Source organism: Passer domesticus, chromosome 1 (assembly GCF_036417665.1).
Source record: "Passer domesticus isolate bPasDom1 chromosome 1, bPasDom1.hap1, whole genome shotgun sequence".
Classification (NCBI taxonomy): domain Eukaryota; kingdom Metazoa; phylum Chordata; class Aves; order Passeriformes; family Passeridae; genus Passer; species Passer domesticus.
This window is the reverse complement of record NC_087474.1, coordinates 79,293,318-79,308,873: the sequence shown is the minus strand read 5'-3', so window position 1 is coordinate 79,308,873 and position 15,556 is coordinate 79,293,318. Positions and strand designations below refer to the sequence as shown.

Below are 15,556 nucleotides of genomic sequence, written 5' to 3'. Positions count from 1 at the left end.
CATTTAAATCAGAGGGACCTGGTGTAACCTCTATGAAGTAGGTGGCACAAGCAGTAGAAATAAATCAGAATATATCAAACAGCTCAGTTCTGACTTCTACCGAGTGTCACCACTGTCAGAGGAGGTTTTGGGCACCAGTTTAAGTCTTTAATGGCCAAACACTGCCGTCATCTTCTGTCAGTTCGTGCTCTTGAATTCCAAAGAAGCTGCTGCTGGTGATTGCAGCTCTAGATACAGCTCCACATGAACTTCACAATCAGAACAGTTAATTTTTAGATTGTTCTGTTCAGAAAGTGGGTGGTTTTCACACACAGTAAACATCAGCTTTGTTGTTAAAAAAAACCCCAACTTTTAAAAGGCAGCTACATGATTCCATTTTAAGTTCTTTGCTGTGCCCTGTTTAGTCTGCTTCTATGTGGTATGAACACAGTAACGTGGAAGAGTGGAGAAATGTTTTATTAGGAGAGGTAAACATTAATTTTATTATGGTTCTGGTTTATTTCGGGGTTCATATATCACACATGTGCACTAAAAAGACCGACCAGCTAAAAATAATGTTTCGCTAAGAGTTTATCTCAGGATGCTTAGTGATGATTTATCTCCCCTAAAATTGACATAACTGGTCAATTGCCCAGAACTCCCAATTTATTGCAGTCTGTTGCGTTTTTCATGAGTATCTGGCAAGATGCTTCGCTGTGATTTTGCAAAATGTATTAAAAAGGAGAGATCTCAGGCAGCTACAGCCCCATCCTGCCGGCATTACTCAGCTAAAACATCTCCACAAGCATAAGAGATTTCTCTGAATTCCATAGTATGTATGGTATCCCTGCAGCATAAAAACACATGTTTACACTGCTAATTGAATATGTCTGATTTTCCTTTTCAGTGATTTGTTTTAAATAATGGGACACAGTTTTTTGTAAAATTTAATAGCTACTTGGCCTCAATTTTCCACAAGTAGGCATCTCAGGTGTTTAGTCCCTGAAATACAATGACAGACTCATGGCACTGAAACCCTCTTCTGTGCCGACTACAAAGCAGCTCTTCTTACGGTATGTGCGCCTATAGACACATACGTGTTTCCACCCACATTTCCATGCCTCTCTCCATCTTGGATCTGGAAATATCATCTCCCTTTCCAGAGGGGAAGGCTGCCCGGGCTCAGTGCTCGGGCTCTGCGCCGAGGCAGCCAGCAGGGAGAACGCCTCACGCTGGGCGCAGCGGGGCGAGCGCGGCCACCGGACCTGCCGCACGCTCCGACCGGACCCAAGGAACACAAACGTGGAGCGCGGGGCAGTCCTGGGATAATTCTGACAGGGATCCAGCCCCGCGCCGTGAGGGCGAGCCGCGGCCTCCCTCCCGCCCGCGCTCCCGCCCCGGAGCCTGCGCGGCCCCCGGCAAGCCGCAGGACTACAGCTCCCAGCGGCCCCCGCGCGCCGCCCGGGCCGGCTGGGAGTCACGCTGTGTTTATCGGCGAAGCCCCGCCCCGCCGCGCGAGCGGTGGCGTCACCCTCGCGAGCCTCCCTCGCTCCCCCGTGGGCTGGTTAATATTCATGAGGCGCGCGCGCGCGGGGAGCGGCGCACGGCGGCGGGATCGCTCGCTCCTCGCCCGCCTGCCTCCCTCCCTAATGGCGCTGGCGACAGCCGGGCAGCGGGACTGAGCCAGGCACCGGCGGAATGCTTCCCGCGGCTGCTACGTAATCCCCCCCACCCCCGGGACGCGGCGCCGCGCTCCGCTCGGCCCCCCCGCGCCGCGCCGAGCGGCGCTCCCAGCAGGGCGGCGGCGGCGGCGGCATCCCCGGCCCCGCGGCGATGGAGCCCGCGCAGCAGCGAGCGGCAGAAGCCCCGGCGGCGGGAAGCGGGCGGGGGGAGCCGGAGAGCGGCTCCCCGGGCAGGAGGAGCCAGGCGGAGAGCGGCGCGGAGCCGTCGGGCGGCGGCGGGCAGCTGGACGGCAAAGCAGCCGGCGGCCCGCGGCGGCGGCGAGGGGGAGCCGGCGGCTTCGCTCCTGCCGCGGCACTGGCGGCCAGCGGGACTCCGGCGGCCCCCGGCGGGGCCGGCAGCGCTAACTCCCTGCTCCTGCGGCGGGGGAGGTTGAAGAGGAACCTCTCCGCCGCCTCCCCCTCTGCCGGCGGCGCCCCGGCCCCCTCGCTGGGCACCCGCAGCTTGGACAGGAAGGCGCTGCTGCTGCTGAAGCCGCCCCGGCAGCTGCAGCCCCTGCAGCCCCCGGAGCGGGACTGGGTGCGGCGGGACCTGCAGCGGGGCTGCGTCCACGTCTACGAGCGGCACATGAACTGCTACCTGCGCCCGGTGCTCTGCACCCTGGAGACCACGGCGGCCGAGGTGGCCGCCCGGCTGCAGCAGCTCGGCCACCGGGGCGGCAGCAGCGTGGTGCGAGTGCTGGGCAAGGCGGGCGCGCCGCCGCCGCAACCCCCGCCCGAGCCGCCGGCGGGCCCCGCCGAGGCGCCGCCCGAGCCCGCGGCCGAGGGGCTGCGGCCGCAGCCGGACGAGAAGCCCAGGAGCCGGCGGGGGATGCGGAGCGGGCTGTCCGGAGGAGGCTGCGGGGAAGCGGCGCGGCCCGACCGCCTGCCGCTGTGCAGCGGCGCCGAGGAGAGCGACTTGGCCGGCGGCCGGCCGAGCCCGGCGCCCTCCGACTTCAGCCCCGGGGCGCCGCCGGCCGAACTGTACCTTGCCGGGCCGCCGCTTTCTTGCCCCTCCCTGCTGGGGGAGCTGGGGCCGACCGGCTCCGACACCGAGAGCTTCAGCCCCAGCGCCGAGAGCGTCTCCGACCGGCTGGACCCCTACAGCAGCGGCGGCGGCGGCGGCTCGTCCTCTTCGGACGAGCTGGAGGTGGAGCCGGCGCCCCCCGACGGGGTGGAAGAAGCAGGTGCGGGGCCGGGCCGGGCCCCCCCCTGCCCGGGGGAGCTGCCCCCGGGGCGGGCAGTGGGGGTGCCGGCGGGCGCGGCCGGCGGGCGGGAGCAGCCGGCGGGGCCGCCCGCCCTGTATGTACAGCTGCACGGGGAGACCAGCCGGCGGCTGGAGGCCCACGAGAAGCCGCTGCAGATCCAGAACGACTACCTCTCCCAGCTGGGCTTCCGGGACCTGTGGCGGGTGCAGGAGGAGGGCATGGACTCGGAGACCGGCTGCCTCATCCGCTTCTACGCCGGTGAGCGGGGCTGGGGGGAGACCGTGGGGAAGGGGCGGGAGCCGCGCCCACCGCTCCGGCTGTGGCGCGGCGGGCGCCGGGGTGAGCGGAGGGCGTGCGGGCGGCTGGGCGCCGTCCCCTGTCACGGGGAAGGTGGCCCGGGGCCGTCCCCTGTCACGGGGAAGGTGGCCCGGGGCCGTCCCTTGTCACGGGGAAGGCGGCCCGCGGGTGTCTCCGCGGCGCGCCTGGGAGGGGCCGTGCCGGGAGGTCCCCGGCGGCGGCGGGAAGCGCTGCCCCGAGCCGGCTGCCGGGAGAAGCCGCGGTGTCAGCGGCGCTCAGGCTGCTCCAGCGCTGTGCCCGGGGCAGCCTCCCCTTCTCTCAGCGCCTCGGTAATGGAGGTCGCGCTTGTGTTGTTTTCCCGTTCCCAGCAGCGGCGTTCGAGGTTCAATCAGCCTTAATCTATTACCGCTTTCCCTAGTGACGAGGGATTGCATCGGTGCCGCTGCCGGGAACGGGAGGTCGAAGGTTCGTTCCAGACGTTTGCGGGATGCCGGCAGCTGGCTCACGGTTTAGTGGAGCTGTGTGCTCGCTCCGAGGAGCACCGAGCCCGCCCCATCGCGGAGCCCAGGGCACGGCCGGCTCGCTCCCAAGGGGGAAGCCCCGCAGTTCTTGCTCCTGAAATAGGTTACCACAGGACAGGGCACGCGGATGCCTGAGCTGAGAGCGGTGCATTCCTGCAAACAAAATCCTGCCCTTGGCTTTCTGCGTTGTTGGCATCAGTTTTTCCCGTTAGAGTGGTGGGACTTCACTGAGAGACTGAGGGCAGCAAGCGAGAGAAGTAGGAAAGCACAGGTCATGATGTTTGGAAGCGGAGTGTTCAAAACCTTTGTAATGAAAAGGGAGAAGCTTTGTAATTCGGCTTTGCTGTTATAGCATACAGTACAGAATTTGGAGAGTGTTGGGTGGGAAAGTTATCTCCCACGTTGTAATTATGCAACCTTCTGCAGTTTTAAGGAGGTTTAAAAATACCTTGTGTGTCATTTGAGTTGGTTTGTGTTAAAGACTTACTGTAATCTCGGGACTTCTTGGGTTTTAACTGTCGTGTACATCTCTTCAAAAGGAAGATATTTTTTAATGTCCAAGTATGCATTCAGATACCTTGTAAGTTTTCCTGTGAAGCAGGTAAATGTGAGGTCATGCTAGCAAAGTAGCACATGCCATCCATCCCCTTGCTGGTTTGGCAGGGCAGAATGGTCCTTCAGTGAACCGTGAGAATTCAGTGCTTTAACTTTGAAAAATACAGCGATTCTTTTCTCGAGTGAATTCCTCTGAATGTCAAAGGGAGTCGGTAATGGTGGGGTGGGAAGGAGAACAGTACGCTGGATAAGTGCCCTTTTTTATTCAGAAGAGAATGTGGGAGTGGTGGAAAGTGGTCAATTCAGCTTTTCTTCAGATTTTTCTGATTGTACAATGACCGTGGCATAACGAGTGCAAAAGTAGTATTTGTTAAAGGAATTGACAGAAATAGGTTAGATGCACTGGTGTTAGAAAGTAGCTTAAAATACTTTTTTTTTTTCAGACCTTGATTGTGGTATTTTTGTTTCTTTGCCTGCTCTTGAGGATGGAAGTCAGCAGGTGATACTGGGAGGGATGTTGCTTCCTTTATTTCCAGTCCCACCCCACCATTAAATGGGGATGCACACACGTGTTTTAAATTGGGACAGCTGTGTGCCTTCTTTTCTAACAGGATGTGTTCTAAAGAAAACACAATCAGGAAACACAGCAAAGTCTTACACACAGTTAAGCCTGTTTGCATGTAGTTTTAATGCATTAAATGATTAATTATACATGCTAAATGAGGATGTTCCAGCTTTGTTTTATTTCAGTGTCTCAACTTGACTGCTAATGTAGCTCGTACATTTTAGACTTCCTTGTACAAAAGTCCTGGATGGAAGGATATTTCTGTGAGCATACATAGGATTAAATTAATGCAAATTTCTTACGCAAGTTCATATGCTAACAAGTATGCCTCTGTACTTCAAAAGTGCAGCGTTTTTTGAAATCCTTATCTCTTTGAGGGGATCAGTGATCAACATCTAAAACACCTGTGATCAGGTGCTTGTAACAGAAAGGTTGCAGCATCTAAGGTACCAGACCAGCCAAAAAACAGCTAAGAAAATATTACTGACACGTAATTATACCGATTTTATGTAACTGTCTTGGCAAGTTATCTCTTCTTCCTTATTTTATACAAACACAACCCGAAGATGAAAGGGAGGGAAGGAGAGACACTTAAAAAGAATACACACCAAATTACACTGGAAAAGGGAGCAATTTTTTTGGCCCCAAAGTTAAGTGTTTTGCTAAGGAGAAATACCTTTTTAATAAATGATCCTCCAGGATCATACCCTAAGGAAAGCTTTAAAACAGTGATTTCCTGTTTGCCTAGGACTTCGTTGATTTAAGTGGTCTGGCTTGTCCCAATGGATAGAGAACCACTAGGGTCTCTATCCCTGTAATTTCCTGCAAGCTATCTCAGTAGGATTTGGTGATACTTGTCTTTCACTGATGTGAAATTATATAAACCTAGGTTGGATTTATTGCATTGCTTCTAAAAGGAATTTTTTCACCTAATCCGCCTGGAGTTGGGAGAGAAGAAGAGAGCAAAGTGATGACTTTGGGTTTTATTTTTTTTTTTAAATTTCTGAGGAGAGACAATTTTAAAACAGGAAGATGACTGTACTGAAACTTACCATTACAAATTCTACATAAGACAATATAGCAAATAGTTGTAGTGATTGCTGTAGGCTGGTAATTTCTCCTGTTGTGGAATATGGAAAACACATATTAAAAAATTATTGCTAGGAGAACTGCAGAGAGTCAGATTTTTCTGCTATGGCAAAACAGTTTTCTTAATAAATAGCAGTCCACAAATATTCTGTAAATGAAATATCTGGTCTTTTAAAAACCCTCAAAACCAAAATGGGACACTAAGAAGGTAAAAATGCTTCCTGTACATTGCCTTGGTTTGTTTCAGAATGTGGTTAGTGCTTGTGTATTCTGGTGTCTCCTCTCATTTTCTTCCTTAAGAGTATGAATGTGGTTGATTTCATCAGTGTCTTGACTCTTAAGCATTAAATGGACAACACCACTGCTAAAACAAAATCCCTTACAGCTTTAAGGGGCTGATCCTACTTCCTGTAACATCAATTTGAGCAAAACTGGGCGTTAGTGATTGGTCAGGCATGTCAATTTTTCTCTCTGTTAAAATCTATCTTAACAAAGGATAATGCCCTCAAAGTTTGAAATACTTAATCTCGGTTTAAAGGGACATGTTAAATAGCTTTCTGCTGAGATACCGTGTGAAGGAGTTATGGAACTATGTAAGAATCCATAGTGCAATTACACTCATGATATTGTCACTGGGAGACTGATTAGGTCATACTTCCTAAATTATTCCTAAAACCTCAAGAGTGGCTGTGGTCCAGAAGACTTCTTGCAAACAAGTTGTAATATTCCCTATTGCTTTGTAAAAATAATTGTTGTCACGGTGGCCTTGACATCCCGATAATTTGCATGTAGAAGGAAAAACAGACTAATACAACAATCTCATTAAAAGCTGCAAAACTGCTTATTTGTTTTAGATCAAAAATAAGCATGGAATTCCATGCAGTGCTGTGTTCTGGAGCTTCTGCATGGCAAGAAGCGTGAGTAATATGATCCTGGTCTTGGAGACTGGCTCAGTACAATGGATGTTTGAGGTTTTTTTGTTTTAGTGCTGAAAGGTAATGTTGTTTCTGATTCTGGCACTTGGCCACCATTAAATTCTCTGCCCCCTGATGTGACATAGGGCTTCTGCACCTGCCGGTGTCATCAACTATATCACTTTTTCAGTAGGTGACTGCCTATAGCCAGAATATTAAGAAATGCCAGATGTAATTAAGTGTGTTAATTTTGCATCTGGCTGTCAGATGTTATTTGGGAAGAGATCCTGTTGGCTCACGTGGCCTTTTAGAAAGCTGTGAAGAAAAATGAATCTGGCTTGGTCTTGAAGTATGTTATAAGGGATGTTGTTCTGTCCAGTAAAGAAAAGGGGGGGAAGATCTTGTGGCAGGATCGGATGTAGTGCTCTGAGCAATTGCATTTGCTTGCCTTCTTTAGAAAATGTACACCTTGTAGTTGGGGTCAAACTAAGACTTCCAGCTAGATGGATGGAAACATGGTTTTAGATGCTTGGTTTAGAAGGTGCCAGATGCCTGGCAGTGCAGAGCTTTGTGGAATGTGTTGAATTGCTGGCTGCTGTTTGTGCTACTTGATGAATAACTCAGTTCAGCTATTTAATAAGTTGATAAGCTCGATTTAAGGTGACTAAGTGCCGTTATGGGGGGAAGCATGCCAGAGACACTCTTTTTGAGTGTGGGAGAGCAGCTGTGCCCTAAAGAGCTGCTTTTGGAGCACTTGACATAGATCTGACATCTCGTATCTTTAACATGAAAGGAATTAATTCGCATTAATGTGAATGGATGTCTTTTTGCAGGTGTGATTGGGCAGAAGAGCTCTCTGTGAACTTGTCTGAAACCGAAAGGAAAAACAACCTCTGCCTAGGGCTGCTATGATCCTAATTTTTTTTTCTTCTTAGTGTGACTCGGATGAACATTCTTTACCTTGTAATCATTTATGTGTTGGCATGTCCTGCAGAGAGAAGTAATACCTAAAATTTTCCTCTTTGAAAAACTCTCACTTTTCAGCTACATAGGAGTTTAAATCTGGGCTTGGTCCGTGTCGGTCCCAAGGTAATGACATTTCTAGTCCTGTTGTGCAGGAGATTTTAAAATGGTTGCATTGCCTTTGGCTGGCTCCACCTGTTCATGTGCATAGCCGTTTGCTTATCTTCTCTTGGGATGGGGTCTTTCTGAGGTAGGCAGCTTTCAGGGGGGCTCTCGGCCTCCTACAAAGGAGGAGCCATGCAGATAACGCTGGAATGCTGGTGCAGCCGCAGCTGAGCTTTGGTATGTGACAGCTGTTAAGTACAATGGTCTTTGCAACTTTTAAATTCTGTTGTACTCCTGGCTAGCATCCATAACTTAAGTACGTGTTAAGTACCGACACGGGAGATTTTAGTGTGATGTACATAGCAGTTACTATATATACTGAACATGTAGTACCTAATTTGGTACATCTAGGAGCTGAATTTCTTCACTGCCGCAGCACAGAACATGGAATTCTTTTTCCTTTCTTTTCTCTTAATGTATTTTGATACTGTCACTATTGTAATTTTTACCAATTATTCCCCCCCATTTTTTTTTAAAATGGTATAAACATCCTCTTGATGATGGAATTGCTGATATACCTAAGAGCCCTTCTCTAATTAAAGCATCCATCTGTTCTATTAGTACACGACAGACTGTTATGCATCTGAAGCACTACATGGTTCTTGGGAAGGTACTACTTAATAGTACAAAAAAAAAGATTAATTCGATCCAGTGTTAGCAACTGGTGTGTGCTGCTTAACTATCAAAACCTACTTTGATAGTTAAAAAAATCTCTTTATAAAACAATATAAAGAGATATTTGTTATTTAAGTGGTCCTGTAGAAGACAGACATGTATAAGATAATCTGCCTGAGCAGATCAATTTGAAAAATGTATGCATACAGAATTCTATAGAACAGAAGTTTAGAGATGGAAATCCTGGAGGACTGCTGCTTCCTACACTCAGCTTTCTAATGTGGAGGGGACCTGTGCCTCACATACTTACAGCTTCATTTCCCTCTGAGTTTAAGGGGTGATCATTTGGAATAAATTTTTAAGCTATTAGTTTATTAATTTGGGGTGGGGGGGAAGAAAAAGAAATCAAAGACTTGACTGTCTCTTGGTCTTGGACAGAAGCAAAGATAGTTTGACTTAGTCTGCAGTGTTTCATTATTTCACTGCTTGAGGAATGGGGCACACTGGCATTTTAGTTCAGATTAAAGTGCTCGTGTACTTGTTTTCAGCCTCCCTTGAGTCAGTTCCATTGCTGTATTTTAGAACTTTTGTTCAAATGAGGATTTGCACTCTGGGAAGCTGTTTGTCTGGAGTAGCTCTGTAATAGCTGTATTCCTTAACCCAGAGAACTGAATGCTGTAGTTACCTTTGAGGGTATGTTGGTAAAAATTTTTTTGTTTGTATTCAAATGGAATAGATTTTGATACTTCAAGTCAGTTGCAGTTTGTGTGGGGAAACTTAACCCAAGTAAAAAGGGTGGGATGTGGTGTAGCAAAACATCTTCAGGTTTGTAAACTTCACAAATTTGGTCATACATTTCCAGCTTAGTTTTTACTTCTCCAAGATGTTTAAGAGAAATGCAACCGACCTTCATAAACGACTAAAAAGTTTTAAACTCATTGGAAAATTAATGTATCTTTTAACTTTTTCTATATTTGTCTCTAGGACAGGAATTCTGAAACACTAAGACATTCACAGGATATTTAAGAAACATCACAGGAGGACAATAGACCTCATTAAAAAAACCCCACAAACAATGATATCTTTCTTGTGAAAATAATTGGAGAGTTTGGGAACCTGTTAAAATTACAACTGCATGGTAGTGTCGGAATTGTGTATAGATTTGAGGTAGTTAAGGTCTATGGAGTTTATGGCAGAAAATTTCTGTGAAAATACTAGATTTTTCAGTTTTGTGCTTCATTCCAAAGTGCCAATTTTATTATTTCTGTAACTTTTGTCCTTAAATAGCTTTTCTGAACAGTTGAATTAGCTGTAACATTGCCTTTTTTGTGAGAATAACCTGTACATTTTTCACTAGAAAATAGCCTGTATTCATTGTAGATTAGTTATTTTTTTCAATTAGTCTGGCATTTATCCACCACGGTATCTTAACATAGATACCACTTTCCAAAAATAACTCGTGGCAGATTTGAATTGAACATTTTCCCACTGATTGCTGGTACATGCTGAAGTCACCTTAGGTATCTGAGAATTTTAAACTTACGTATTGTTATTTATGATATATTTTATTTAACTCCTTGTCTACTTTTTGTCATATGTGTGCTATGTGATAAACTGTGAAGGTAAAGAAAAAAACATTACTTGCTGTTTGGAATGCAGCAGCTGTTGTACCGTTATGGAGGGATGTATGTGGGTTTTAAATGAGTAACAATACTGTGTTTTGCTGAAGTTCTGTTCAGGATTTCAGGTTGGCAAAATGAATGGTAGAACTGGTTTTCTGTGGTGTCTGTGCTGGCACAGCCACTGTGATGTTTGGGTTTTTTTTTTTTTTTTTTAAAGAAGAGACTGTCAGTAATCGCCCTTTGGGGGCTTGTCTGTTGTTCACCATGGATGTGGTTACCGAGGCTCTCTGTACTCCCTACCCCTGTCACATAAAATCATTTAGTTACATAAGTGGATAGTCCAAGTTCTTTATGCCAGTTGTCCCAACCAGGATTCCTTTTGCTTCCCTGGTTAGCTAGCTAGTCCTGACTTTGGGGTCTGATGTCTGAGACTTTCTGCTCTCATGGATGGGGTTAAATATGTGAAAGAATGGGAATGGTACATAATTTCTTGGGGGTTTTATACCCCCCCTTCCTGCTCCATCATCCCATTATTTAGGGGGCAAAAATTGTTCTTTGGAGGACACTGCATTTAAAAATGACAACTGTAAAATCAGGAAGAAAGACCTCCTGGAGTGAAGTCATTTAATTTCACAACGTAGCATTCTCTTCTTTGAAGCTTTTTCTGTCGATAGGGAAGTAAAATTTCTTCCAGCTGGCTTTGACTTATTTGGAGGGATGCTGAAAATACTCATTGCTCAACTAACTGTGTGTTCCTTGATTTGACAGCTAAGAATAACTATTTACATATTGATGCAAAATACTGAGTTTCAGGGAATTTTTTTCTCCAGTTTTATCTAGTTTAGTTCTTGGTAGAAGGAAAATGAAAATTGTTTAAGATTTTTAGAATTGAACTCAAGGTGTTTTTGTGGGCCAGAGGTGAATTTGTTCCTCTGCAGGGTATTAATTGCTCTTGGTCTTTTGTAGTGGCAATAGGAATCTTCAACTTTACTAGGCTCTGGATTGTAGTCATAATTCTCAAAAGCCCATAATAGCTACTTGAACCGGTTCTTCTCATCTTCCAGCACTCCAAATGCTGTGCCAACTTATTTGAATAAAGACAAAACAATGGGTCTTGGTTCAGGGGGTAATGAGGAGCTTGGAATGCCTTTGAAGTTCAGGACCCCGGGCTGTAGGTGTAATTTACATAAACCTCATTATGTAATCTGAATGCAATTTCTCTTCCTGTTTGTTTGATTTATGAAGCTTTGTGTCCAAAGAGAAAGAGATAGTAAGACCTGTAATTAAGATGAGTAGCAGGCCACTCCTTTTCTGAATGTGTGCTCTGCGGAGGAGAGAATGTAGATGCAGCATTAAGGGTAGAACAAAACCTGTGATTCGGGCACCTTCAGTTGATGAGAATAATTCTGACTCTTTTCCTTTGAAAAATCTGCATGCTTCTTTAAACAATAACTATGCCTAGTTCAAGCTGTTATTTGCTCTAATATAAACGGTACAGAAAAGTTTGGAAGTCCTTACCAGCAGCAATTTTTCTTTTATATACACCATGGAGGATCTCTATCTAAGCAGCTCTCATGAGTTTTAGAGCTGCTTTGAAAGTTTTCAGTATGTAAGTGGACAGTGAGTTTTCTGATCGGAATTGTGTACAGTGACATTTTGTTGCTCTCATTCAAGCACTTGCTTTGTCTTACTGCCAGATCCTCTCTAACCTGTTTCTTACAGCAGATAGTAAGTAGGAGCACTGTGTTTGTGCTTGGAGTCCTACAAGCAGCAAAGCTAACTATGTGCAGTCTACTTGCTTATTAGATGATTGATCAGCTGAACCAGTGACTCCTTATCGTGAGTTCTTTTATGATTATTGATTCAAATTCATACAATTGCAGAGGTTGTAAAAGACCTCCAAGGTCATTGAATCCAACCTTTGATTGAACACCTCCATGCCAACTAAACACTAAGTGCCATGTCCTGTTGTTTATTGAATGCTTCCAGGGATGGTGACTTCAGCTTTTTGGGTGGGCTATCCCAATGCCTGACCATCCTTTCGGATGGTGAAGAAATTCTTCCTGATTCCAACTTGAGTCTCACCTGGTGCAGCTTGAGGCCATTTCCTCTTGTCCTTCACTTGTTGCCTGGAAAGAGACACCACCATCCCCCTGGCTACACCCTCCTTTCAGGCAGTTCTAGAGGGTGATAAAGTCCCGCTGAACTTGCTGAACTTTCTTTTCTTCCAGCCTAAGCAGCCCCAGCTGCCTCAGGTACTTCTCCTCAGACTTGTGCTGCAGACCTTTCATTGGCTCTGTTGCCCTTCTCTGGACAGGCTCCAGCCCCTCAATGTCCTTCTTGCTGTGAGGGACCCAGAGCTGGACACAGGATTCAGGGTGCAGTCTCACCAGTGCTGGGTACAGGAGACAATCCCTGCCCTGCTCCTGCTGGCCACACCACTGCTGATACAGGCCAGGATGCCATTGGCCTTTCTGGCCACCTGGGCACACACTGGCTCATGTTCAGCTGCTGTCAACCAGCACCTACAGGTCCTTTTCCACATGGCAGCTTTCCAGCCTGTGCCTGTGGCTCTGCATGGGGTTGTTGTGACTGAAGTGCAAGACTAGCAAGTGATGGAGGAAGGCATTTTTCCTTGTTGTATATTACTTTGTGGGACAGACAGACCTCTAGGGGACATCAGTGAGCAATCATTTTATTTATGAAACTTTTTAGGTTGTCTCAGCATAATTACTGTGTGTCACTGTTGACTTTCTGCATCTATGTCTGTTTGCTTTCATGCTATGAAGCTTGTTTGAGGAAATAAAGACGTTAATGACAAGGTGTTAAGAATGAAGTGGTGGAACATCTGGAAGATGGCTAGCATGTCTAATGAACTGAAGTTAATAGTCTAGGAGCTCTTGGTTTCTTCTGGTACCAGTATTTCGTGGTCACAAACACAAAGCATGATAGTTTGCAGGTTGCAAACAGGATGTGTCTCAAACAGAAGTTAATCATTTATGTGTGGGAGATGCAATTTAACATTTCAGAAATACAAACAGGAGTTTGTTGAAAGCTGTGCAGTATGTGTGTAATTGTACAAAATCATTCCTGAGCTGAGGATTCTAATGTACTGTCTTGGTAGAAGCATGGTCGTGTGGATTAACAATTGATTATTTAGGAGTAGACCTGAGTTTATATCCTTTCAGAGCAAGCAGTTAACATTTTTGTCTTGGGTGTCCTAGCTAATAAAAGAAAATACTGACTGAAAACATTTGAAATGTCCAAGCTCTGGGAAGTTGCTGGAATTTGTCTTTATTTTTTTTCTTTATTTTTTTTCTTTTTTCTTTTTGTTTGTTCTGGTTTTTTTTTCTTTTATGGGTGAGGTGGGCGGGTTGGTTTGATGGTATGAAAAACATGTTCCTTCTCTGTATAAATTAAAGAACCTATAGTCTGTATATTCCCTGTGAATAAAGAGAAGGTTAATGTGGTACATTTCAGACTATCAAATACAGAAAGTGTTTCCATTTCATGACTTCCAGAACAATGGTATCATCTGTATAAGCATATTCATCTCTGCTAAGATTAGACTATAGCACTGAGAACTGCTTGGTGTGTGTGTCTTTAATCTCCTTAATTGAATGGCAATGTTAATTCCTGCTAATACAAGAAGAGTACATTAAATTATTTTACTTATTTTGCTTTACAAGTTACGTATTGGATGTGTCTTTTGTAAGAAAAATGCTTCAGAATGCATATTTTCTGAATCTTTGTGATAAAAGATCCTCGTTTATTTTGAAACTTGCAGCTTCTTGTAATTGAAATCTAGACTGGAAATATATTGATCAGTATCACTAGATGCCGTAGTACAGAGATTAAGACAGCTTGTAGCCTGCAGTGGACTAGCCATATCCTTCTGTGAGTGTCTGAGTAGATTTTTCTCTGCTGGAACCTGAGGTATATTTGTTGTTTAATTTGCAGCATGGGGTGGGATCCTTTGTGCAGTACTCCACTGGAGTGCAAGCAGTTTCAGCACCTCTTGCTGCTTCAGTTCTATGTTAATAGGAGACATATTTTGAGTTCCTGGCAAATAACTGATACTACTTTCTTACACCATGGAAATGGGGCATGCAGATTTGTCACCTTAGTTGTGAACAGCACGGTCTTGAGAGTGTCAGCAGATTGCAAAGCAGAGATCGACTGTAGATCCTTTCAGCCCAGAACAGGCAGCTAGATACTTCTTGCTTTTGCCTTATTTTTTTTCCCTCTTTTCCTACTGGAAGTTTTTGGACATTCTTGGCTGCATTTACCAACTCAGCCATTTTGTACATTTTGAGTCTTCTTATTGAAGATTTTGAAGGGTTTCTTTTCAATATGCATGTATCAGCAGGCCTCTTTGTGTGTTCCTCCTTCTCCCGTGCCTGTATCTGTAAGGCTGTGTATCAAACAGTTCCACTGCATTACTTGTGGAGAAGAGCATTTGTTCTAGCATGGCTAACAGAGGGCTGCAAAAATCAGTAAGTAAAATTCTCTCCAGAGAGTCTCAGCACATGGCTGTAACAAATTGCTGTCTATATATGCCAACAATGTAGGATCAGGCAATAGTGTAGTCAAAAGAGATGAAAAGAACAGAGCCTTAAAGCAGTTTAAGGTGTACTGTACCTTTATATAACAGGAATATGCATTTGAAAAGTTTTTAGTTTGGTTTTGTGGGTTTTTTTAAATTTTTTTTTTTGTTTTTTGTTTTAATAAAAACTCCTGTTCTTCATCCAGCAGAGCATCTCTAGCAAATGTAGGGTTTTAAAAGGCAAGGGTTGTGGCCTTGGTTGTCTGTTATAAGAATTTGTAAACAGATTTTGAAATAAAGGAAAAAAAGATTGATTTTGCATAGTAAGAACTATGGCTGATGGTGGAAGGGTTCATGCTGTTGTAGTACTGATTCTTTAGCATTAGACTGACTTGTAAACAGTGGTATTACATGCAGCACATCCTTAAAGCTTCTGCTTTTTAGGAATGTGTACAGCAGACATGGAGGAGATTCAGCATTTGGCACTGGTCTCATGTTTGCTGTCACCAGCTAAGCTAGGCATGATCAACTAGACAAGTTAAATAAAACATGCAGTTAACAATCATTGTCCTTTCTGAATTGTGAACGAAAGTGCTGCTAGGGAGTATTGTACAGGGAGAGTCTAGTCTCCTCTCGTAGTCCCAAAAAAGGTAGGATTCCTGGTAGGCAGGTCCTGGGACCTCAATGTTCAGACTTCTGTCCAGAAGAGGATTGCATGCCAACCGTATGAATTTCAATAGCGCAAGTGCCAGATTGTGCACCTGGAATGTGGGAGCCCGAGATGTGCACACAACCTGGG

The 15,556-nt window shown here is 45.8% G+C and overlaps 1 protein-coding gene across 1 annotated transcript in view; it reads left to right on the top strand.

Annotated features, from left to right (window-relative positions):
- The first annotated feature begins 1,549 nt into the window (after positions 1–1,549).
- PHLPP1 (PH domain and leucine rich repeat protein phosphatase 1) overlaps positions 1,550–15,556 on the top strand; it is a 135,397-nt gene continuing 121,390 nt past the window's right edge. The window contains exon 1 of the mRNA XM_064426813.1: positions 1,550–3,163. Coding sequence (XP_064282883.1) covers positions 1,813–3,163 — 1,351 coding nt within the window. The 5' untranslated portion in view covers positions 1,550–1,812. The remainder of the gene's footprint in view (positions 3,164–15,556) is intronic.